This window comes from Anabrus simplex, chromosome 8 (genome assembly GCF_040414725.1).
Source record: "Anabrus simplex isolate iqAnaSimp1 chromosome 8, ASM4041472v1, whole genome shotgun sequence".
Classification (NCBI taxonomy): domain Eukaryota; kingdom Metazoa; phylum Arthropoda; class Insecta; order Orthoptera; family Tettigoniidae; genus Anabrus; species Anabrus simplex.
This window is the reverse complement of record NC_090272.1, coordinates 166,320,126-166,347,766: the sequence shown is the minus strand read 5'-3', so window position 1 is coordinate 166,347,766 and position 27,641 is coordinate 166,320,126. Positions and strand designations below refer to the sequence as shown.

The window sequence follows — 27,641 nt, the reverse complement described above, 5'->3', positions numbered from 1 at the left end:
AACTATCTCGGACTTTCAAGATAAAAACTGGAGTACGGCAGGGTGATGGCCTCTCACCCATTCTGTTTAATCTAGTGCTTGATAAAGTCATCAAGAACTGGGAATGTACACTGAGGAATCTAGAAATCAAACCAGTTGCCATTGGAGCCGGGACTCGAAAGATTGAGATCAGGTGCCTAGCATTCGCAGATGACATTGCAATCCTAACCAACAACTCTAAGGATGCTGTCATTGCTATTGAAGCCCTGCACGAGATAGCGGTGAAGGCTGGATTACACATATCGTATGACAAAACTAAGTACTTTGAGACTCGGCATCCCGATAACCCCCCTTTGACGACCATACATGGAACGATTGGGAAAGTCAATCGCTTCCGCTATCTTGGTGAATGGGTCCACCCCAATGGTAGAGACGGTACATCCATCCTAGAAAGATGTAACAAACTCAATGCAGCGTACCAACTATCCCACAACCATTATAATAAGAGGTGCATTTCGAAAAATGCTAAGATCTGTCATTACAAAACTGTTGTCAGACCACAGTTTTTGTATGCCTCAGAGACCCTCCTGATGAACAAAAAAGGCACCATGGATGATCTAGAGAAAGCCGAAAGACGTATCCTCAGGAAAATTCATGGACCGAGATTGCTCCCAGATGGAACCTACAGACTTAAATCGAACTCTGAGCTGTATCGACAGTTAGAATCAGCCAATACCAGCATGCGACGTAGGAGGCTTAAGTTCTATGGACACCTACAACGAATGGACAGCAACAGGCTTACCAAGAAGATCTTTTCTTTGGTTAAAAGCTACAAGACTGGAAGCTTGTGGCTTAATGAAGTACAGAAGGACTTGGATTCGGCTGGGATTTCAGATATTGATATAGAAGATCGTTCCAAATTTTGTGCTATGGTACAGTCTTGGACCCCACCACCTAGAGTTCCTAGAAGTCGGAAGCCCCTTTCACAGGAGAGAAAGGAGAAATTATCAGCAGGGCTCAAGAGATATTGGGAACAAAGAAGAGCATCGAGGAAGAACTAGTCACCAGCGCTCCTTAGTGGGCTTAAATCAATAATAATTACGTCCACATTGGAGCACTGAAATCAATATATTTGAGTTCATTTCTTCTTTTTCTTCTCCCAGAACTTTCTCATCCTCTCCGACCTGGAAACCCTTTGTGTCTCCGATATAGTATATTGTTTCCGTTCAACTGTTTTTAGTTTGAGACTTATGCTTTTGTGCTTCAAAATCCTCTTCTCTTTTCTGTCTTGCCGAGTTGTACCCAATTCTTCCAAATCATCCTGAACTCCTTTGAACCAATTATTATTGGTTTTATTCTTCAAAAAGTAATCGAATAGTTGTTTCAATATCCTGGTGTCTGGTAATCTTGATATGTGACAGAAAAAGGAAATTCTTCTTTTACGCATTGTAGATATTACTGATTCACATTCACGATAGACAACGTTGGTAGGCAACAATCTCCACTGTCCATCAACTTGGTGTTTTTGATTAATAATTGTTCTAAGAATTCTTCACTCAGTTTTCTGTAATTTGTCTGTTGTAGATTTTACATTTAATTTGAATAAAGTTTCACTATCATACGTTGCCTCTGGTTTAACTATGGAATTATAGTGTTTCAGCTTAGCGTTTATCGAAAGAGATTTTTTTATAGGTTGGCCAGGTAAGTCTTTGTGCTTGTTTACATTTAGTTGTTCTGTGTTCTATTGCTTTTTTTTCATTTGTGTTCCATATTATTATTTCCCCAAGATATTTGAATTTCTGAACAATTTTAATCTCTTTATTACTGTTCAGTTGAATAACTGGTAAATCAACTTTAAAAGTTGGCATAATTTCTGTTTTTTCAAATGAAATTTGTAATCCCATTTTAAGCTATAATTTCTAGTTGTTCAGTTTGAAATTTAGCCTCTTCTATTGTATTTGCAAGTAATGATAAATCGTCCGCAAAAGCAAGGCAGTTGAGTTTAATATTTCTACCGATCTTGATAGTTGGTTGGCATTTCTTGTTCCATTCACGCATAACCTTCTCCAATGCACAATTAAATAACAATGGTGAAAGTCCGTCTCCTTGTCGAAGTCCAGTTCTTATAGTGAATGATTCTGATAATTCACCTCTAAATTTAACTTTTGCCTTCGTATTTTTAAAAGTCATACTAATGAAGTTAACAAGTTTTTGGTGTAAGCTAAATTCTTTAAGGCTTTTTAATAATGATTCACGATGAATACTGTCTTATGCTTTTTTTTAAATCTATAAACGTGATGACTAGACCCTTACTTCGAACTCTTTGGTGCTTCATTATCTATTTTTAAACTAATGATTTGATCTGGACAGCCTCTACCTGGTCGAAATCCTCCCTCATATTCTCCAAGTTCTTGGTCGAGTTGTTCTTGGATTCTTGTGTATATAATCTTGGATAAAATCTTGTATGTAATATCAAGCAAGGATATCCCCCGATAATTATTTGGATCGGAGCGATCACCTTTCTTATGCAGCGGGTGGATTACCGCTGTATTCCATTCCTCGGGAAGCTTCTCCGTGTTCCAAATATCAATGATGTATTTATGTAGGTTTTGAATAGTCTGGTTTCTGGTACTAGTCAATTCTCTCCTGCTGCTTTGTAGTTTTAAGTGCATTAATTGCTGTTTTCACTTCATTGTAAACTGGTGGTATAATCTTTTGTAATGGAGCTTAATTTTTTGGGTTAGGGTCAAATTCTAAATGTTCCACAGGATCCTCACAATTAAGTAACTCTTTAAAGTATTCTGAAAGTATGTTAGCATTATCCTGATTATTGTGTGCCATTTTTCCATTTTTATTTCTTAATTTTCAAATGTAAGCATAACAGTAAGATATAAGCTATTCTACAAAATAGTAATACTACAAACACGCTAAGACCAGGTTACAAATCAGTAAGGAAATTATAATAATAATAATAATAATAATAATAATAATAATAATAATAATAATAATAACGAGTGCATAATAGATAAAAGAAACTCCATTCACACAACAAACCGTACTCACATTGGCTCACACAACTCAGTTATATGTGCCCAGGAAAAACTTTCGGCAAGCAGATTTGAATTTATGAGAGGAAGTAAAGTGCCCAATGTCCATTGCGAGTGTATTCCAGAGTCTCGATACAGTAACTGAAAAAGAATTATTGTAGTAATTCTTTCGATTTAGTGGATTTCAAGCAGGAAAACAGAACGGGTACTAATTTCATGGAATGAGAAAAGGTAACGAAAATTAGAAGATAGGGGCATCTGTTCATGTTATAAGGAAATAAGTTTTTAAATGATAATGTAATGATAAATCGATAATGAATGTAATGTTCAGTGTTTAATAGAAGTAAGTCACAGACTTTTATTGCCATCCATGTAATTATATGTCCATTGTTGTATGCCCTTGAATTGAAAATACATTAAAATGCATTTGTGGCAACAACAAATGTGTTCTTTTGACATAAATATAAAGCTTCTACCTATTAAATTTGTGATGCATTGTTAAGTCCGCCTCTGTGGTGTAGTGGTTAGCGTGATTAGCTGCCACCCCCGGAGGCCCGGGTTCGATTCCCGGCTCTGCCACGAAATTTGAAAAGTGGTATGAGGGCTGGAACGGGGTCCACTCAGCCTCGGGAGGTCAACTGAGTAGAGGTGGGTTCGATTCCTATCTCAGCCATCCTGGAAGTGGTTTTCCGTGGTTTCCCACTTCTCCTCCAGGCGAATGCCGGGATGCTACCTCATATAAGGCCACGGCCGCTTCCTTCCCTCTTCCTTGCCTATCCCTTCCAATCTTCCCATCCCTCCACCAGGCCCCTATTCGGCATAGCAGGTGAGGCCGCCTGGGCGAGGTACTGGTCATTCTCCCCAGTTGTATCCCCGACCAAGAGTCTGAAGCTCCAGGACACTGCCCTTGAGGCGGTAGAGGTGGGATCCCTCGCTAAGTCCGAGGGAAAAACCGAACCTGGAGGGTAAACAGATGATGATGATGATGATGATGATGATGATGATGCATTGTTAAAAGGAACTAAGTCAGAAAAGTTCCTAATATACAGTAAAGTGTGTCCCGGGAGGAATGGTCAATATTCAGGGATATGACAGGAACGATCATTTGAAGAAAAAAAAAACTTCATATGGAGATATGACCTATTCCGAATGTTTTTTGAGATAGAACATATTCAATGTACATTTATTTAATAGAGCCTCCGTGGCTCAGACGGCAGCGCGTCGGCGTCTCACCGCTGGATACCGTGGTTCAAATCCCGGTGACTCCATGTGAGATTTGTGCTTGTCAAAGCGCAGACGGGACAGGTTTTTCTCCGGGCACTCCGGTTTTCCCTGTCATCTTTCATTCTCCATTATCATTTCATAGCATTTATCACTCATTAATAAATCACCTTGGGAGTGGCGACCCCATTGTAATAACAGCCTATATATGTTTCTTTCATTACATCCCTGACCCGGTCAATGACTGGAAAACAGGTTGTAATTTTTCACTTTCATTTTCATTATTTAAATAATAATAATAATAATAATAATAATAATAATAATAATGTTATTGGCTTACGTCCCTCTAACTACTTTTATGGTTTTCGGAGACGCCGAGGTGCTGGAATTTAGTCCCACAGGAGTTCTTTTACGTGTCAGTAAATCTACCGGCACGAGGCTGTTGTATTTGAGCACCCTCAAATACCATTGGACTGAGCCAGGATCGAACCTGCCAAGTAGGGTTCAGAAGACCAGCGCATCAACCCTCTGAGCCACTCAGCCCGGGCTAGTGGCGCGCACGTATGTGCCTTACCCACCCAACCTCTTTGACGTTTTATTCCACCCCAGCCTACCTCGTTGCTTTCAACCTCTTTGCTCGGGGATGTCCTTCTGCCATTAGACTAATCTGTTGTTGAACGCGGTTGTCCACGTGAGTGAAGTATGCGAGGAATTGAGAGTGTATCGGAGAGAAGCATCGGTTAACTGTGTTTGTACACGCACTGGCTATAATGCCGCACATCTACACTAATAAAGAATATGCAGATATGGTGTATGTTTACGCCTTCTGCTATGGTAGTGCTCCTTCTGCTGTCGAGGAATACCGTGGGCGCTTCCCGAAACGTCGAATTCCTGATCGAAGAGTGTTTACCAGAGTTTTAAGCACATTGCGTGAAACAGGTATTCTTCCAAGTTCCCATTTTTCTTCTCATCGTGTAGTTCAACAACCTGTGCGAGAACAACAACACATTGTTGAAATGGTGCAGCGTAGTCCTACGACCCGCACACGGCGACTTTCTGCACGTATCAATGTGCCACGAACAAGTGTATAACGAACATTAAATGCTGAAACTTGTACCCATTTCTGAACGTCAACCATTCGAAGCAGGGCATATCTCCATGTGAAGTTTTTGCTTCAGATAATCATTTCTGTCATTTCCCTGAATATTGACCATTCCTCCAAGGACATCCTCTATTTATTTTCAATTTCAAGAAGGATAACCCCAACCAGTACACTTCTCTACAACAGTACTGTTTTTACATTAAGAAAAACAATTTCTTTTCAATGACCTCAGTACAGAAAAAATTGACTTAATACCTTTTATTACATAAAATAAATTTCATTGTAAAGCCGGTATTGTCGTCGGTATACTTTTTGCGGTTAAATCAATATTCCACCTTTACAATACCAATATTTTTAATTGTCTAATTATTTAAACAACATTTTTTAAAATATGACGGGACATGTTTCTTCTAACTTGTAGACATCCTCAGCCGTAAAATATTCAAGAAAAAGCACAAAATGACAAAGACAAAATAACACATTAAAATAATTCGGCGGTCCGAATTATTTTAGAACACCTCACTATTTTAACTGACGTATTCGGCGGTCCGAATTATTTTAATAGAACATTCTGTCCGACTCGTTGGCTGAATGGTCAGCGTACTGGCCTTCGGTTCAGAGGGTCCCGGGTTCGATTCCCGGCCGGGTCGGGGATTTTAACCTTAATTGGTTAATTCCAGTGGCCCGGGGGCTGGGTGTTTGTACTGTCCCCAACATCCCTGCAACTCACACACCACACATAACACTGTCCTCCACCACAATAACACGCATTTACCTACAAAATGGCAGATGCCGCCCACCCTCATCGGAGGGTCTGCCTTACAAGGGCTGCACTCGGCTAAAAATAGCCACACGAAATTTAAAAAATAATTATAGAACATTCTCACTATTTTAATTGACGTATTCGGCGGTCCGAATTATTTTAATGTGTTATTTTGTCCTTGTCATTTTGTGCTTTTTCTTGAACATTTTACGACTGAGGATGTCTACAAGTTAGACGAAACATGTCCCGTCATATTTTAAAAAATGTTGTTTAAATAATTAGACATTTAAAAAAAATTGGGTATTGTAAAGGTGGAATATTGATTTAACCTCAAAAAGTATTAATACTTTTTAACAGTAATCGATTCATATAAAGAAATCAAGCCCGTAATTGCATGCTGATAACTTAATCACAGACATGGAACCTCCTATGTTACGTGAAATCCGATCCACATGGACGTGATCTTTATTTTCAAAAAATCCCACATGCTTTTCCCGCGACCGCCTTCTTTAAAAGTTAGTGATAATATCACTCGGCTACCAGGCCCCGTCGTATAAAGAGAGTAGTCTGTGAAACAATGGGGTGGAGCAAAAGAGGATGGGATCAAGGAAGGATAGGCTAATAATGTTCAAAAGGCCAGTCTACATAACCGTTTGTGTTAATTTATGTTATGATATTTCTGGGTCCGCCATTACGATTAAGCAGTGTATCTCCAGTATTCTGTAACATGCAGTAGTTTACCATTAACTGAAAGGTCATCGAGAGAGCATACTTAGTCATATTCCTACAGATCAAAAAAGTGTTCTTCATCTTGAACTGGCCCATATTGGCAGAGTGCAACTTCTTCTAGGTACTGCCTGTTAACAAGGTTCAATTTACACCTCAGTGCTCCGGTGCGCATTCGGTTGAGAGATTTCAAGGTAGCGAAGAGTAGTTTGAAGTCAGCAGCAGGTTCCTCTTTCAGTTTCACCAGTAGATGTAGTATTTGTCGTCCCTATAGCTTTTAACCGATGTCCTCCAGGCGAAAGAGTTTGTGTTTGTGTTGACTGGATATCTATTTTCCTTGACCTTAGTTTGGTTGGTTCCTATCCAAGGTTTCCTTTCCTTGTCCTGGCGTTGGGGCTTGCGTGATCAGATGGACCTGACAGCTATTCCGTCAGTAGCTTAGATCTGGTAGGGCCTCCCAAGCCGGACAGGTCGAAGGTGTTTATCAAATGGGATATCCTGGTCCCCCAGTTTGGAGGTTGGGTGAAGGTTCGACACCTCTTCCCCTTAAAAAAATAATTTTTGGGAATCCGCAAATAAGAAAAAGCCGGACTGTCTTCATGAGATGGAGTATCAAAGCTCAAGGTAGGGTTCAATGGAATAAAGTGATTGCGGAGACCAAGCAAGCAAGCAAGCAAGCAAGCAAGCAAGTCTGGTTGATTGCATCTGATGTCCGAACATGGGATTTTGCGGATCAGATGTCGATTTCATGCGTTCTGCTTCGGTTGAGACATGTCTTCTCATTGAAGGCAGGGCAACTCATACCCGACACACAACACTATCCTCCACCACAACAACACGCAGTTTCACAACGAGAATACAAGAAGTTTGACTCCTAGGATGAATGGCCAGCTTACTGCCCTTCGGTTCAGAGGGTCTTTGGTTCGATTCCTGGCCGGGTTGGCGATTTTAATCGCTTCTTATGAATTCTTTTGACTCGGGGACTGGGTATTTGTGTCTGTCCGATCATTATCCTCTTCATATTTAGATAACACACCACACTGCCAACCACCACAGAAACATGCAGTAGTGAATACATCCCTCCATATAGGGCATCCGGCCGTAAAAACAAGGCCAAATCCACATATGCTATGTAGTTCGCACTGTCATGTCCAGGGACACGAACCTGCATCAAGTAGCATTACATAAGTAGTACATAGTGATTACTTTGGTGCTGTCTAAGCAGCCATATGTTGGGGTGATAAGGAATGTAAAAACAGAGTTTTGTGAGTTCAAAAGGTCTTACGAGGGAGTCAATACGGACAATCTAAATGGTCACGTCGTATCGTCTGGAGATAGCAAGAAAGGGGGTAGTTTGAAGGATCCCATAATTAAAATTAATGGGTGACCCAATTAAGTGAAACGGGACGCAGAATCATGTTTATGATGACAAGTATTAGAAATGGGGTTTATGTTATGAGCATAGGGTTGAGGGCGAGAAGTCAAGTTCATGTTAATAAATATTGACACGTGCATAGTGTGGGATTTGTGATACATGGGGGAGGTGGTAGAACCAATGGTAAGCCAGTAAGGCTTTATCTAAGAGGAGGGGAGACCCTCATATCAATTGCTAGTACCTTTAAATACATATGTAATTGAAGGAACAAGCTTCTTATTGCATTAGTCTTCGCTTTGGAAGCCTTGCCTTCCGCTCACGTCAGGGAATCGCGATCGATTCTTCAAGAGGTCTCGCTACTTAGAATATTTCTTAGTAGATCAAGTTGAACGGTGGTGCTAACACTTGGTATTCATCATTCAAACTTTGATTCTCGACTTAAGCCCTAGTTCTTCTGAGTTTTATCGTAGTTGGCAACTTAAATCTTGAGGAATCTCTGTGAGACTCCACGCTACTCTGTTTTTACATCGCTTTAGCATTTCAGTGGTACTCTAATGTTTTAGAGTCCGCTTGCATTTACTTGAAGTAGCCGTTCTGAGGAAGGCTAGTTCAAGTACATGGGCGCCCGCAAGGGGGGGCAAGGGGGGGCACTTGCCCCCCCCCCCGGAATTCTAAAGATGTTGATGTTCAATTGTTTAATATCATACCAGATTATTTCATAAACTGAAATTACTGACAGTCATCTAGCATATGTTATAACTGGAAGTTTCTGTAAACAATTTAATGTTGCTGACGTTATATTGGTTTTTATATTCAAGAAAATTATTAATATGCCCCCCCCCCCCTGGAAAAGATCCTGCGGGCGCCCATGTTCAAGTACGTCACACTAAGTGACCGACTTCAATTGTACGTGTATATTCTTTGTACATCATTTGTTAATATACGCACATATATAGGACATCATATGAGTTTCAACTCTTAACAACCAACTTACGTACGCCTATAAATTACCATCTTATATCCCTTTCGTTTTTAGTACTGTTGTTAGCCATCAGGTGATTCCTCTCACCGCTCGGCGTCTCACCTGTTGGCGGGGAACACCCATAATTTCAAGGCGAGGGAAAAGTGGCAGTACAAGCAGATGAAGAAATCATTTAAAACAAAAATACATTCCCCTCTCCGGTTATAATATTAACCTTTGAGTAACGAGTGAGTATGGACACAAAGCATTTCCTCAGTTAAGAACCTGTATCACATAAGAGCAAAATTGTAATTTTATACCAGAAGGAAAAACCCATAAAACTGTAAAAATGATCTAGAAGTCTTGGAAATGGTCTCTTAAAATGAAATTAGTTGAGATAATTTTGTAAGACAAAAGCATTATTTCTGTCCTTATTTGTCCGTGTTAGATATTGAGCCGCTTTTTCTTGCTCTATTCTCTTAGCTACGCGGCGTTGTTCTTAAGCAATGGTATACTCAGGGGTAACACCGGTCCGCTGTGAAATGTTTGGTCGAGAACAACCTTTACGTTATGTTCGCTAACAGATCGAAGTCGAATAGGGTCTGTACCAGTAACAGTATCACATTTTATCAAGGAATATTGAATTAATATATGTAGGTATACAATTTCCTTTTGGACGCTTGTCACGTAATCTACCTATCGTAAACGAAAAAAAAAAAAAACAACAAATATTCAAGCTATGTAGGGTGAGGGGCTGCCTAAGCAAGGTGGTAAATATGGACAGTTCACGTTGAAGGACGTGGGTTAGATTCCTTGTTAGGAAGCCAAGAAATGCACAAACTGGACTTCCTAAAAAGATATATGGCCCTAGAGGTCACTCAGCCTCTAAATGAATGAGTTTATTTCTGGGAGGACAAGGCGAACCACTCTATCCCACTTACAAAGTACCGAGATAGCGACGAATAATAGAAGCCATTAATTTCCTCCCCTGTAGGGGGTCTTCGTGGGCTACAAAAAAATCATAATAGTCAATGTCTAAAAACCAAACCAAACCCCCATGGCGTAACAGCTCCAAAGGGCCTTGGCCTATCAAGCGATCGCTGCTCAGCCCGAGGGCCTGCAGATTACGAGGTGACGTATGGTCAACGCGACGAATCCTTTCGGCCATTATTCTTGACTTTCTATGTCGGGGCCGCTATCTCACCGTCAGATAGCTCCTCAATTGTAATCACGTTGGCTGAATGGAGCTCGAACCAAGGAGAAATTGCATAAGTGGAATTTTCCTATTGACACGGGAAATCGATCAATCAGTCACTACTGATCTGCATTTAGGGCAGTCAGCCAGGTGGCAGATTCCCTATCTGTTATTCTCCTGGCCTTTTCTTAAATAATTACAAACTCCCCTTTCTATAAACGAGTATTTGCCCCAATTTGTCCTCCTGAATTCCAACTTTACCTTCATATTGCGATCTTTCCTACTTTTAAAGACATCACTCTAACTTATTCGTTATGGTTTGCCGTGGGGCACCACAGTCGCATTTCGATGACGTTATGCAGTTCCACTTGCAGAGTGAGTCCCTGCATCTTCCATGGCCTGTCTGAACTCTGAGAGTTCGGGTAAATGGGATATCAAATCAAATCAAAATATCTTTACGCTAACAATATTTTTCTATTAAAACACAGCTCATCCTTAATAAATTTAAATTGTTTACAAAATTCTACTTATAATATCTCCTGTAGGCCTACTTACAAACATAGTCAACTCATATACAGTATGTGGAATTACTTCTGCCTGTGCGGCAGATGGAATCCACTAGCAATTTGCGCACCAGAAAACATGTTGTGAACGGACAAGTCTGTTGAAGATTCCCAGCAGTCTTTCCAAACTTTCACAACGTTAAAATTGTTGCGAGCCTTGTCAGCAGCATCTCGCAAAGGTGGATGTCGTGACTTCAACCTTTGAAGTTTGAGTGCAAGGATGTCTTCTTGTACCGGTAGGTGTTTTTTTCTTCTTCCAGATTGTACGGTACTCTCTTAGGAGGGCGTTCGATCTGAGCTGAGCTGATCAGCTGGCATTATTCCCGTGAGCAGGGGGAGCCAATAGGTTGGCATGGATCTGATTGTGCCCGAAATAAGGCGCATGCTGTTGTTCAGCTGTGTATCAACATATCGGGTAAATGGGATATCAAATCAAATCAAAATATCTTTACGCTAACAATATTTTTCTATTAATACACAGCTCATCCTTAATAAATTTAAATTGTTTACAAAATTCTACTTATAATATCTCCTGTAGGCCTACTTACAAACATAGTCAACTCATATACAGTATGTGGAATTACTTCAAATAATACTATACAACTGGTATAAGATTAAAATTTACATTACATTTATTTATTCATTTTTTACCCATTTTGGAACCTAAGTAGTATAACGACCTGCTGCGTCTTAACCAGAGCCCCTTTTACCACCACTTTTCAGAGTTCCTGAAGAGCCTTTACAGCTACCGTAGCGGTCCCAGGGCCCTCGAAGTCCCCACTGTACTTCACCCCTACAGGCAGTCCCCTACTTCGGCTGTCCAAACTCCATAGACCAGGGGATGGAATTAATTTATTCACACACATTTTTATTTACAATATCCTGCACTGGTCGAATGCCCTCTAACATTTCATTTATTTTCTCTGTTGCTGTTTATTTTCTTTTTGAATATCTGTACAGATCTTGGAAAAGGATCAAACACTACCCCTGGTAAACTGTTCCACTCCTTCATGCCCTTCCCAATGAATGAAAATTTACCCCAATCGCTTCTGCTAAAATTCCTTCTAATTTTATACTTGTGGTCGGTCCTGCCGATACAATTATTTTCCAACTGAAGCCTCTCACGGATTTCTCCCCATGCTTCTTCTCTTGTATAGCCTCTATATAATCCTATAAGTCTAGTTTTCTCCCTTCTCTTACTTAAAGTCTCCCACCCAAGTTCCTCTAACATTTCTGATACACTACTTTTTCTCCTGAAATCCCCTGTTACAAATCTTGCTGCTTTCCTCTGCACACTATCTATTTCTTTTATTAGGTATTCTTGGCGAGGATCCCAAACACTGTTTGCATATTCCAATAATGGACGAACCATACATAAGTCACTTTTGTCTTTTAATTCTTTGTTGCATCCTTTAATTAGCCTCATTATGACATGTAACGATCTGTATGCTTTCCCAACAATGTCATCCACATGACCCTTCCAGTGCAAATTACTTTCAAATCTCACACCTAAGTATTTGCACTTGCCATATTTTGGGATAACTACCTCATCCAAAATATATTCAAATTCAGTTTTAAGCCATGCAGGAAAACAATTCCCTGCACTGGAATAAAATCTGTATGTCAAGTCAGGGAATAAGGCATTACACTCTTGAGCTATAAATGATTTCTTTCACGCTGGATGAAATGGAAGTGTAGGCGAAAGCGCCTAAAATTTAATTTGTAAATACCTATGTTATTGAACCTATCAAAAAGTACTACATAACAAATGTTAGAGTTACAATTTCCGGTCATTTATGTCTTATAGTTTTACCGTACCGACTATGATTTTAGAATTCATGAATTTAGGCTTTTGTTGCTTAGTTCATATCAACGCCGAGCACTGCTAACATGGAAATTTTGTTCAATCGTAGTTTTTGTCATGATTGACTTAGGTGTGAAACCACGTGGTCTTCGGTCCACGTCGACAAGGATGTTGATTATAAACCCGTAACTTACACGCTTGGGACCCTAGGACCCACGAGTGTTTTCTTTTGTAAGTACTTCTTCACATGTTGGCCGCACTGCGCATACCCTCCCTGTACTCTCCATTCGTCATCTACATGACCTTGGCAGGTGCGGACGCGTTGATGTTTCCTTTTGTCTGTAATTACAGCGTTTGGGTCTCTGGGACCCATATGTGTAAGGAAAGTAACTCATTTGTGTGTGCCCAAAAACGTTATTTTTGGTATGATATGTCACTAAGTAGTGATGATGTGAGAGCTTTGTTACAAGAAGATTTAAGTCATATATCGGACGCAGAAAGTGAGTTTGAAATTAGCGAACATAATTCAATTTCTAGTGAAAGTGAGGAGGAGGAAGGCTTGTCGTGCATGTGCTAAGTGTCAGTTTCCACTGTGCGGGTCTTGTGGAACTGTCATTTGCTTGAAGTGTGCTAAATTATAAAGGCTTAAAGCTTCCTTTTGGTGATTAAAAGAGTAAGTTTCTCCTTCTTTGAAGGTTTTATCCCATAAGTGTCTGCTTGAACTTTATTAGAACAGACTGATACAGAGATATTTTCCTCATTGCAAATCTCTGGAATTGTGACAATTTTGAGAAAAACCTTATGTAAATCCTATTCTTTATGACAGAACCATCTGACTATTATTAATATAAACCAAGTTTGGTTATAGGATATTAAATAGCCTATAAGTGTTTTTGGAATTGTGATTTATTTAAATAAATAGATTTGAAGAATATTGTAGAAGAGGAACTGACAACTAAATGTATATTTTCATTGAAAATAATCAGTTAAAGCTCATGCAATTTCAGAAAAATTTCCAAACCTGATACAATATATGGTAGAAAACATTTTCACTTGGATCCCTTTAGCCCATGGGTGTAAGTGACGTAATATTTTTTCACCATGCAAGCCACGGGTAAAAAAATAAGTAAAGATCGTAAAGGAGTGATCTCTTAAAGAATAAGACAAAAGTGAGTCATGATGGAAGGAAATACTCCCTTTACATGTGCTAATATTACAGAGTCGGAAGAAAGCTAAATATGAAGGCCTACAATATCATAAGTTCATAAAACTGATCAACAGTAACATTACATTGACCACTGTTGTGATATGATGTATCTTTTCTGCTGCCACTCATCTCCGATAGCTGGGATTACTGCATATCTGAATATTGGCGGCAAGTAGCACAATCTACATGATTGTCCCATCAACGACGGGTACTACATCTAGTCCATATATAAACTAAGTACATCGTGAATATTCATTTTGAATGGTGCGCCTTGGAAGCGATTGTGCCTTAGCATAGAGTGAATATTTTTTATTTCTTTAATGGTCACTCTACAGTATACACACAAGTACGTTTACAGCCAGAGAACATCCGATTTTGACATGACAGAGAATTTATTCTTTCCAATGGTGAAGTTTTATGATATCGCAGGTGTATCACTGACTGTATCGCATTGCAGGAAGGATCTAACACGTGTCCCATGAAAAATGGCCAGACACTTTACAGTGAAGTAGAGTACACGGAGACGTGGAAGGCAATGGAGAAAGCTGTCAAACAAGGTCTTGTGAAGTCTATTGGACTGTCGAACTTCAACTCCGAACAAGTATTGCGTGTTCTCGCTGTGTCTGAGATCAAACCGGTGACCAACCAGGTGAGTTAGAGATGACTGTCTATTACTTTTAGGACTGCGATGTAGGTGTATGATTACTATGATAAGCTGTATTTTTATTCTTATCTACTTTCACAAATGTAAGTTGAACCAATTATAACCTTTGTAAAGATGATGACACGGTTTTCATGGGTCATGTAAATGAATAGATTACTCTATTTTATCATTCATTGGCCAAAAAAGGGTATAAAAGCTAATTTCTGGTCATATAACTGAAGACCTCCCCAGAATAAGGATGTAACCAACAAATCAGTATTTTTTCAGGAGAGAAAAAAAAGATTCGGGGCTAAATTCGTGGCGTACCGTACTTGAACCAATTGCATTATACATGTGTACAATTAGTTTATCTATTAAAACATATTTTATTTTTATAATGTAATATTTTAACAATAACAAAATTGTGAATTATGTGAAGGATGTGTCATCATTTTCCCCCAAAAAAATAATCTGACAGTGTGGTGTATTTCTTACATTTTTATCTAACAGAAGAGAAATTATGTACATGCACTTGAAACACAAATGATAATATGTGTAATAATAACAACAATAACAGTAAAAATGTCAATAAACTATTATGACAAAAATATTTCAAAATTTAGATGTTATTTCGTCTAAGGCCTTTATTTAAATTATTTATTACACCAACACAAGCACTGTCCGCCACCTCGACTGATGTTCCATCCTTATTCCGTAGACGACAAAGTTCTGCTGACTTTTTTTTTTTTTTTATACAAGTTGCTTTACGTCGCACCGACACATAGGTCTTATGGCGACGATGGGATGGGAAAAGCTTAGGACTACAGCGGCCGTGGCCTCAATTAAGGTACAGCCCCAGCTCTGCGGACTGTAGATCAGCCTCAAGTTCAATTGTAAGACATAAGATGACACCACAGCATAAAGGCGTGATGCTACACCCTATTTCCCCTGAAATGTCACTTTTCAAAAATTTGTTGGTTACGTCTTTATTCCGAGGAGGCCTTCTATTGTTTTAGTCGTTGTGCCAATAATACCAAGTAATTTTGTTTGCGTTTGGTTATTTCAGATTTCCCTTCCTTACAAGCAGTAATTATAAAAATAGAACGGTCAAAACAATGTTAATAATGTGGCCAGATGACTGCTGGTCGGCCCCTCCTTCACCCCACAAATATTCCCAGTTAAGTGGTTCCAACTCCGTTGTTACCAGTTAGTAATTATGAGCAGTCAGTGATTCTGTTATCATAATTAAGAAAGCATTAATTTGCAGAGGACAAGCGGTCCTCAGAATTCTTTCGTTTTCTATGATGCTATTTATAATTTCTTTGTTTTTGCGGTAAACATATTTCAGTTCATTCTGTTTTTATTGGGTGTGCTGTACGCTGTAGCCAGTAACAAGGAGGTATTATTCAGCACAACAAAATATGTGTAATAGTGACAAGAAGAGTCTTCTTAGCAAGTTTTTGAGAATATTTCATTTATTTTGCTCATAATACCATATACGTTGGTATATTTAGGTCATGAATGCATGCAAACTCACAGAATTTTTAGGTTATAGAAATCTCAGCTCTAGTTGTATGTATGGGACCCATCTTATATCTCGTATAACTGGAATGTTTGTAGACTCTCTGTATCATTGAAATCACCAAGCCGTGAAGACGAGGTAGTAGAAAAGACGTCAGAGGACTTGAAAAGCCAATGGCGCAGAGTGAGTTCGGAAAATGACGAGGAGGCTAATCCTTGAGAATAGCCGATTCTCGCCATAGCCTGGATTGAGCAAGTCACCTACTGCATAAATGCGTCATTTTTTTTCTTTTTCGAAGGAATATTTTCCAGAGTCCTGAATCCTTTATCTTTCTTGTCTTGCCTTCTTCTTCCATGACTTTCCCCACACTGTGGTCGGGTCGCGGGTGCGAACTGTGTAGCTCATGAGGAATAGGACCTGCTTAACGGCCGAATACCCTTCCTGAGGCCAACCCTATGTGGAAGGATTTTTCACTAGTATTCATTCCTTTGGTGGTTGGTGGTGATGATTATTGTTCTAAGAGGAAACACAACTGGACGGCCAACCTATATTAACATTAATTAGAGGGAAAATATGTGTGGGATCCGGTACTTCGAAAAATGAAGGTATCGGCCAAAGAAAGACAAGGGCCACGAAGGGCGTGAAAATGAAAGACCCCCTTGGCCTCGGGAACCGAATACCGGCGGGGTCGGAAAAGAACAAGAGTTGACCAAGGGAGGTAGGATAGGATAGGATAGATGAAAGTGAAGAGCTTGGCACAAGTAAGTAGAAGCAAGGCCAGGACTCGGCTAAGGGTCCTGTGGTCACCAACCCACAATCCCAAGTTATTATCTCCTGAGGCCCCTTTTCGTCATCTCTTACGACAGGCAGGGGATGCTGTGAGTATTATTTTACCTTCCTACTGTCATATATTCACGACATTCATTTCACCTCATTAACTCCTCTTAGGAGGTTGACGTCAGGAAGGGCATAGATCGTAAAAACTCGCTACGAAGATTAATCTCACTTAATAATAATAATAATAATAATAATAATAATAATAATAATAATAATAATAATAATAGGGCTTGGAGTGGGAAGGAAACGTCCGTGGCCTTAAAAGCATGGTGTGAAAATGGGAAACACCGAAATCCATCTTTAGGGCTGCCAAGAGTGGGAATCAAATCCAAGCTGACAGCTATGTGACCCATCCCACGCAGCCTCTCGCTCGATATTACACTGACTGACAGTGACAATGCAACACCAAAGAGGAGTGGTTCGAAAGGGATGAAAGTTGGGGAAAAAACAGAGACGGCACGGACGAATAATAGATGTTTATTTCAAACCGATATGCAGGTTACACAACGCGCACGGCATCGACTCAGTAGGATGTAGGACCACCGCGAGCGGCGATGCACGCAGAAACACGTCGAGGTACAGAGTCAATAAGAGTGCGGATGGTGTCCTGAGGGATGATTCTCCATTCTCTGTCAACCATTTGCCACAGTTGGTCGTCCGTACGAGGCTGGGGCAGAGTTTGCAAACGGCGTCCAATGAGATCCCACACGTGTTCGATTGGTGAGAGGTCCGGAGAGTACGCTGGCCACGGAAGCATCTGTACACCTCGTAGAGCCTGTTGGGAGATGCGAGCAGTGTGTGGGCGGGCATTATCCTGCTGAAACAGAGCATTGGGCAGCCCCTGAAGGTACGGGAGTGCCACCGGCCGCAGCACATGCTGCACGTAGCGGTGGGCATTTAACGTGCCTTGAATACGCACTAGAGGTGACGTGGAATCATACGCAATAGCGCCCCAAACCATGATGCCGCGTTGTCTAGCGGTAGGGCGCTCCACAGTTACTGCCGGATTTGACCTTTCTCCACGCCGACGCCACACTCGTCTGCGGTGACTATCACTGACAGAACAGAAGCGTGACTCATCGGAGAACACGACGTTCCGCCATTCCCTCATCCAAGTCGCTCTAGCCCGGCACCATGCCAGGCGTGCACGTCTATGCTGTGGAGTCAATGGTAGTCTTCTGAGCGGGCGCCGGGAGTGCAGGCCTCCTTCAACCAATCGACGGGAAATTGTTCTGGTCGATATTGGAACAGCCAGGGTGTCTTGCACATGCTGAAGAATGGCGGTTGACGTGGCGTGCGGGGCTGCCACCGCTTGGTGGCGGATGCGCCGATCCTCGCGTGCTGACGTCACTCGGGCTGCGCCTGGACCCCTCGCACGTGCCACATGTCCCTGCGCCAACTATCTTCGCCACAGGCGCTGCACCGTGGACACATCCCTATGGGTATCGGCTGCGATTTGACGAAGCGACCAACCTGCCCTTCTCAGCCCGATCACCATACCCCTCGTAAAGTCGTCTGTCTGCTGGAAATGCCTCCGTTGACGGCGGCCTGGCATTCTTAGCTATACACGTGTCCTGTGGCACACGACAACACGTTCTACAATGACTGTCGGCTGAGAAATCACGGTACGAAGTGGGCCATTCGCCAACGCCGTGTCCCATTTATCGTTCGCTACGTGCGCAGCACAGCGGCGCATTTCACATCATGAGCATACCTCAGTGACGTCAGTCTACCCTGCAATTGGCATAAAGTTCTGACCACTCCTTCTTGGTGTTGCATTTGCTCTGTCAGTCAGTGTATTATTATTATTATTATTATTATTATTATTATTATTATTATTATTATTATTATTATTATTATTATTATTATTATTATTATTAGGGAGCCCTAGTTTCGATTTTCCGGCCACGTCAAATTCGAGTTCCACTCAGTGTACGTGAGAAAAATTGAGGAGTTACCTGAAGGTACAGAACGATAAAGATTCCCCACGTTTGCCATACGCGTCAGCTCGTAATATGCAGGCCGGGCTGAGCAGCAGTCACTTGGTAGGCCAAAGCCCATCTGGGGTGTAGCGCCACAGAGGTTTTTCGATATTCCTGTAATTACTTATCACCGAGCTCGATAGCTGCAGTCGCTTAAGTGCGGCCAGTATCCAGTAATCGGGAGATAGTAGGTTCGAACCCCACTGTCGGCAGCCCTGAAAATGGTTTCCCGTGGTTTACCATTTTCACACCAGGCAAATGCTGGGTCTGTACCTTAATCAAGGCCACGGCCGTTTCCTTCCCATTCCTAGGTCTTTCCTATCCCATCGTCGCCATAAGACCTATCTGTGTCGGTGAGACGTAAGGCAAAATAGTAAAAAAAAAAAAAAAAAAAAAAATACTTGTCTCCAGTTCATCCGCTTTATTGTAATGACTTTCCTCCAGTTCATCAGTTTTACCCTTCCTTCCTTGCAGGTTGAGTGCCATCCGTACCTGAATCAGAAGAAGATGAAAGAATTATGTGATTCATTTAACATAACTCTAACAGCCTTCAGTTCACTTGGTTCAGGAGATCGTCCGTGGGCTAAAAGTGATGAACCGAGGCTCTTGGAAGATACAACTTTAGCTAAAATAGCTGGAAAGTACAAGAAATCGCCAGCTCAAATTCTTCTTCGATACCAGGTAGCAATCTGTAAAATTAGAAACGGAAATTTGTCTGTAAATCTTAATATTTTTTTAAACACATTTCATCTTTATTTCGAATTATATGTACAGAAGTCAAAAGTACTACAGGTTCATTTCTATGTCTGTCTGTCTGTCTGTCTGTCTGTCTGTCTGTCTGTCTGTCTGTCTGTCTGTCTGTCTGTCTGTCTGTCTGTCTGTCTGTCTGTCTGTCTGTCTGTCTGTCTGTCTGTCTGTCTGTCTGTGGCGACGAAGCAGGAGAACGGCTAAATAGAATTTCTTGAAATACGGTATTTATGTTCAGTAATAGCTAGAGTATGCACTCGGACTAGACTATATAAGAGTATTATATTATTTGACTATCATACAGAGACGTGGCAGTGCTAAGAGAACCAATGCAGGAAATGACCAATTTCTCCACTCATATTAGCCTTATCGAAAAACTATAAGTTGTCAAAAATATAATTTCCTATCTTCATTTTTCATGTGATTTTACCGCACGGGGAATAATTACGGATATATTCGCAATTATAGACTTTCAAAATATATCCGGAAATAGTCGTTCTGTCTAAAACAGTACAAAACGAAAGTTTGAGAAACTACAATTCGCAATCATTTGTGTCTCAACAATCTTTACCGTTCGAGAGGTAAGCTACTCATGAACTTCGATTTCTGATGATAATTCCATCAACGTTGAACACCCCACTGTGGATAGGGGCGGCAGAATAAAATCCGCAGTATTCCCTGGCTGTCGTAAGAGACGAATAAGAGGGATACCTGGGGACCTCCACTTGGGTTGGGGACCACGGTTCCGCTTAGCTGAATCTGACATTGCTTTCACTTACTTGTGACAGGCTCCTTGCGTTCATCTTTCCTATCCCACCCCCTTTGGTCAACTCTTGTTCTTTTCCGACCTCGACAGTATTAGGTTTGCGAGGTCTAGGGAGTCCTTCGTTTTCACGCCATTCGTGGCCTTCCTTATCTCTTGCCGATACCTTCATTCTTCGAAAGCGTAGCCCTTTTCCGTTTTTGCTCTGATTAGCGTTAATAGAGGATATTTGCCCAATTGTAAATCCTTTTAAATCAATAATCATCACCACCATCACTCTATTTTAGTCCATCCACCCAACACAGAGTTCCGGCTCAAGTCTTGCCGTCTATTGTTTTTCTTAACCAAATTCATTCATTCTGAACTCGGCTTCCTTGACCACCATTTTTTTGCAATCCCTTCGTTTTTGGCCTTTTTTGTTCATTTGTTTAATATAAATTATATAAATTATCTCGCATTCTTGTTATTATTATTATTATTATTATTATTATTATTATTATTATTATTATTATTATTATTATTATTATTAACACAGGTCTTTTGGTGAATAATTATCGCCAGATTTTAAAGAGCGGCTGTTCTGAGCGAGTCATCGAACCATGAAAAAAGTTCTCGCACTTAAGCCACTGCAGTTATCGAGCTCGGTGTTAATAGGTTTGACTACCCTAGTTACAATAATTTATTCGATTACAGCACAAAAAATGTACGATCAAAGTTAAATCTAAACTGTTAAAAAAAGGTCAGAAAAATATCAAACTACACAGCTGACAAGTCTAGTCTAATAGTAACTTCGGGCAGGGAGCTTGTTCGAAACTGAGTTGACTGTTGGTTACTACACCAACTTCTTATTGGCATTTTACAATGTTGTCGAACAATAAAAGTTAAATGTTCAACAAACGTTGTGCATAATACGATCTCTGATGTGCTACACATCAACAAAGTATCCGTTTCTAACTAAAATACTACATTTTGTTGTCAATTTTCATTGCTGTAATTCTTTTTTGATAATTTGATGCAGGTCTTTCGTGAGGACCGTGTCGCGGTGTTGCGAAAGACGGCAAGGGCAAGTATTTTTTACAGCTGTGCTGTGTAACACTCAACACAATAAACTGCTGCTAGATGCAACCAAGTGGCAATTCCTCTACGTACAAATTGTAAAAAAGGAAACTCTTTCGACTAGTTCTACAGAACCACCCTGATCATTCCCGTGCAGAGAGACATTAAGCTTTATTTTATTTTCATTTTATTATTTTGCGAGTGTTTGGGGCCCCTTAAAGGCCTGGGCCCGCCTGAATTCCAGTCTGTACACGTCCTAACGTTACGCCCCTGGCAGTGTGTCTGCATGTCTGCTCGTTTTCAAATAAGCGGCTAAAAAACGAGTGAATAATATATTTCGAGAATAAAAAATTCTCGAAATAATGCGTTATCTTTTCTTTCATTAAAGACGATTTAAAAACACAAAATTAGTATCATGCAAGAGTGAATTAGATCAATGTGTTATACATAATAGCCGAATATTATTCATTACCAATGGAACTGGGTAATGTAAACTTTTGTGTATAAATATCATGGTAAAACGGTGTTCCAAAGAGTTAAAGACATCGAAAGACAAACAATAATGTCAGACCGTAACAGCAAGAGAACAATGGTTGAATTTTGTAAAATATGACAGTAAAGACTGATAGGTAAACAAAAAGGGAAATTAGAGGGATAATTTGTTGGCTGACTGGATTATACAAGAATAAAGTTCTAAGACAAAAAATTAGGAAAATTTCTGCATTTTATGCAGTAAGGACATGGAAGTTGCCCACTTAAAAGACTGTAAAGAAACAAGATAGGTAAGAGAGAAATATATAGATGGAAAGGATATCAGTAAAATCGATAATAAATATGAATTTTACACCATTGCTAAATTAATAGACAGAGAATGGAATGTACCAGGAAAAACAACAAAACTTTGTAATATCATAAGAGGAATGCGGAAAAGAAATTAAAAGAGGATGAAATAAGGAAGGACAAGATGTATAATTACGTATAGGTGTAAAGAGTATTAAATGTAGCAATAGATAAATTGTTGTATTGTAGGGTCGCTATTCATTTTTTCTTAAGTTAACTATTAAAATACATGTGAATTAACTATAGACACTCAGGCTTTATTCCAGTTATTCAATTCATTCAAAAGGTTAGACAATTGAAGCACTCAGACAACTTAGGGAGGGTAAGATACATGCAGGTCCTAGACTATATAACAAGGTTTATGTCTAGGAAAAAATTAACAAATAATCTGAAAAGAAAAAGACAAAATACAGTCTAGAAATAGAATGAAATATTGAATAAATTTAATTATAAATGTTTAATATTGTATATGCATGTTCCAAATCATACTGGAGTACAATAAATGATTACTCCCTCCCCAGCTTCGAGAGATCCGAGACTAGGGGAGGGGAGTGTTCTATTCTATTCTATTCTATTCTATTCTATTCTATTCTATTCTATTCTATTCTATTCTATTCTATATATCGTGGTCCTTACTACAGTACATTTTACGAACAATCACCGTCTCTTCCCAGATGTTCACACCTGATTCGTTTCAAACACAACAATGCGCTTATGAACACCATAGCGAGTACACTATTTGTACACTAAGAAATTGTTTGCGTACTAAATGAAATAGTGTCCCTTAGGGAGTATGCTAGAAAATCTTTCATTTCCGGCGATGATGGGTATCAAAGGTGCATATACAAAGCTAAGCACATTTCAACTAAAGGGTAAGGGAAATGATGACCGGTATAATTTGAAGTACCGTGAGAGCTTGTCGTATTTTAATAAGGCTTACATTTATTATAATCAATTGAAGATATTTTGAAATGATGATTATGGCATACCATCAATTACTGTTTTTTCCTTGAAGTTTAAGCGTATTCATGTCTATGTCCCAGACACCCGTTAAATTTTATACTTGATATTCAGCATTTGGTTTGAGAGTTTTTGCTCAGATATTTTATGTTAATTGTGACCATGCTTCCACATACAGTACTTAAAAATTTTCATTTAATATTTCTAAGTTCAAATGTCTATCACTGTTGTAATTATACCATCAATTAGACTATTACAATTCCCCAGTTTCGATAAACTATTTCTTAAACAAACCAACCCATTTTGAAAATTATGTAAAATGACCGATGATAATGAATACCTCATCTGTATTTATCAACTTGTAAGTATCATAACCGCTCATTATGTGTAATTACCAATTAATAATAACAGTTACATGTGCATATCCTGTAAATAAGTCAAGTGTATCAGTCACCACGTTAATTTGAATTATGAATTGTCTTTGTGTTTGTCGGGTACAATTAATTAAACAGTGGTGAGAGGATCTAGAGGAGGATGGCCGACTATGAAATGGATAGACTCCATTAAGAAAGCAACAGTCATCACCGAAGGACCTGAAACAGAGGTGCTCAACTGGGCGCCCGTTGAGGCTAGCCCAGTGCGGCCAGGCTGCCCTGACATAAATGCGGGCAGTTTACGTAGAAAGCATAATATGTCACAGTAAAGCGAGAGAGCGGACACACTTTGCAGTGACATTCGATATTGATTACGAGGCTCTCCTCCACTACTCAGCGAAATGTTGATTTGGGCACAGTATTTAAAATAAAACGCTATAATCGCAAGAAAATCGATTTTTTCAATATATTCCGGTATAATTTATACTGCACTCGTTATAAACAGTCAGTTTTATTTTCTTGTAGTTATTCACTCAAAGAAAACTGACACGCTATAATTTTTGTATTACAATCTACAAAGGCACAGGGTTTAAGCGTTCAAGCTACAATTTACAATTCCTTGGATGGAAATGACAATATTTTCGTTAAAAAGGTAAAATTCCTGCTATTCTTTAATAAAAAGTAATATAATTACATAATTCAACAAGTTTACTGCATTATTTTGCAGTTTTGTAGTGTTGAGTAACTTTCCCTGTTCACTGAATTTCTGACAATAGTACTTAGCACTTAACAGGCGTCCTATGACAATAGCTAGCCTCTAAACATCGAGGAAGTTTCATCGCGAATGAGGAAATAGATATTAACTATCCAAGATTAAATTACATCAACAATGTAAATGTGTTTACCAGCATAGTATGACTTCAAATAAATAACCTAACTGATGTTATTCCCAGTAAGCGTTGTTGATGAGTTTATCAGATAATTTAAACCCAAATAACCACAAGCCACAGTTATGACCACCTTAACACCCTATTATATTAGTAATACGGACCGACTTGGCCATGCGATTGGGGTCGCGCAGCTGTGAGCTTGTATTCGGTAGATAGTGGGTTCGAACTCCACTGTCGGTAGCCCTGAAGATGATTTTCCCTGTTTTCCTATTTTCACACTAAGAACCTGTACCTTTATTACGGCCATGGCCGCTTGCTTCCTACTCCTAGCTATTTTCTATCCCATCGTTGCCCTGTGGGTGTCGGTGCGATGTAAAGCAAAATTGTGTGTATATTAGAAATGATTATAAAGCACCTCTAAAAATGTAATAGTAAAAATTGTCATTTATTACGTACAATATAAAAATATTTGAGGCTGCAGGCCTAACTCTTTATTGTATCCGATCAAAATATATAAAGTACAATGAACATAAATAGCTTATTTCTTACAACGTAAATTGAAAATGACGTGGATTTCTGCCCTCTTTCTTTAATCTTTTTCTGCCTCCATTTCAAACTCGAGTATCGCCACAGTGATCGAGAGTGACTGGGAGAACTTCGCCCAACCTTCATGGCCTGTGACGTAACCACAACGTCACTGTGGCTGAATAGCATACGCTCATCGCCTGCCTGCTCGCCCGCTTCCAGTGCTGGGCGCCCGCGGGACGCAGTGCCCTGCTTGAGCACCTCTGTTCTAAGATATCAAAGAAACTGTCGGTCGACTGAATCGTATGCCTTCTTGAAATCAACGAACACGCAAATGATCGGACAGTTTCTGGTTGCCCTATTTTTCAGCGTCATTTTCAAATTGAAGAAATAATAATAATAATAATAATAATAATAATAATAATAATAATAATAATAATAATAATAATAATAATAATAATAACAACTATATAGTCTCAGTTACTATGTTGCAGGTATTTTGCCTGTATGCATGTCAATTTCGACACTCCATTTTACTTCAGCAAAATGACAGAGAAATCACCCTACTGGACTGGGCTACTTGTTACATCGCACGACATGGAGTACCGAATGACAAAGTGCTTTTGATGTCACCAGGCCGAGTAGTACAGTAATTATTTCTACTATAAAGAATTTTTTAAATATGTGTATGCCCTCAATAATTAAAAACCACTCCATTTACAGATACAACAGGGAAACATCGTGCTTGTCAGGTCGGTCATAAAGCCACTTAGCAAAGAGAATTTTGAGATTTTCGATTTCAATATACATTCTTCTGATATGGCAAAACTGGATGGTATGGATCGCAACTACAGATACATTCATTGTAACTGGTAGGTACCCGTCTGATATATTGGGTCATCTTTGTACTACAGTCGCAACTTGTAGATGTTAGTAGATTACAACAGATATGCTGTCAATGTGTGTGTGTGTGTGTGTGTGTGTGTGTGTGTGTGTGTGTGTGTGTGTGTGTGTGTGTGTGTGTGTGTGTGTGTGTGTGTGTGTGCTTTGTTCAAGGGGGTCGCAGGTTACGCGAACCCTTCAAACATTTGGAAACTTCATAGAAGGAAAACATACATTTTCACAATTTTGAAAGGATGAAAAATTAATGATCCTTACTATACCGATGCCTTCGAAGCAGAAACACCGTCAATGTTTAGAGACGTACCTATTAAAAAAAGGAGCGAGGAAAATAAGGCGAATCATATCGATCCTGTGCTAACCAACTCACAATTACTTTTAATATTCATCTTGTCTTTTTGTATACCTTGTCCTCAGGGGCAATCTCCAGTTGGGGAAAGTCGAAATGAATAAAAAGTGCCTATAAAAGGGCATGGAGCATCAACCAACGGTTAACTTCATATGAGGTTTCATTGTGCGACTTAGCCAGAAATTCCTGATCTGACTTACGGGAAAACAGAAATGTGAAACTTATAATAACATTATTTATTTATTTATTTATTTATTTATTTATTTATTTATTTATTTATTTATTTATTTATTTATTCCATTTGTATGCGGCGAAGTTGGGACTAACGGCCCTCTCTTACACTTAACCACAACGTACAGTACATAGTCACATAATTTGAAAAGTAACACTGTATACAATCTCTAGAAACTACCTAAATTAATGGAATAAAATAGTATTATAATAGTTATTTTGTTAATAATTAATATTCTGTATCTCCATTACCTAACAATAGCTCTAAATCGCACTTGCACTCATTCACTTTAACATTCATACAAGCTGATCACGTATTTAAGAGGAAATCTCGACAAGACCGTTTAAATGAGGCTATTGAAGTGCTGAAATGAAATGAAATGAAATGAAATGAAATGGCGTATGGCTTTTAGTGCCGAGAGTGTTAGAGGACATGTTCGGCTCGCCAGGTGCAGGTCTTTCGATTTGACACCCGTAGGTGACCTCCGCGTCGTGATTAGGATGAAATGATGATGAAGACGACACATACACCCAGCCCCAGTGCCAGTTTAACCAATGGCGGTTAAAATTCCCGACCCTCCCGGGAATCGAACCCGGGACCCCTGTGACCAAAGACCAGCACGCTAACCATTTAGCCATGGAGCCGGACTATTGAAGTGCTATTACGCATTCTGACAGGGAGAGTGTTCCGTAGCATTGCCAAAGACACCCGGAATGAACGTCTGTATACAGATGAGTGATTAACCGGTGCCATAAGGGTAGAAGTCGATCTGGTATTATGTCCATGGATAGATGAGAGGAAGTTAAAATGTGAGGATAGATATTCAGGTGTAGATTCGTTCAGAAGTCGAAACATTAGTGACGCAGTATGTAGATTTCTTAGCTTATCGATTTTCAGCCATGATAGCTTCTCATAATAAGGGGAAATATGTATCCTAAGAGATCCTGAGAGCTTCCTGAGGGACAAAAGAGGTTTTGAAAGTAATTTACGGAGAAATCTCCATCGTTTCTAACGCCCCTTTTTAACACGATGGGCAACATCCCTATTTCGACCACCAAGTGTGAATGAGGTTTCTCAT

At 39.7% G+C, this 27,641-nt stretch overlaps 1 protein-coding gene across 1 annotated transcript in view; it reads left to right on the top strand.

Moving 5' to 3' along the window:
• Nucleotides 1–27,641, top strand: part of LOC136879245 (aldo-keto reductase family 1 member B1) — an 81,970-nt gene that overhangs the window by 14,102 nt on the left and 40,227 nt on the right. Inside the window, exons 4-6 of the mRNA XM_068229084.1 lie at nucleotides 14,401–14,592; nucleotides 19,402–19,608; nucleotides 25,806–25,954. Of these exons, the coding sequence (XP_068085185.1) occupies nucleotides 14,401–14,592; nucleotides 19,402–19,608; nucleotides 25,806–25,954 (548 nt within the window). The remainder of the gene's footprint in view (nucleotides 1–14,400; nucleotides 14,593–19,401; nucleotides 19,609–25,805; nucleotides 25,955–27,641) is intronic.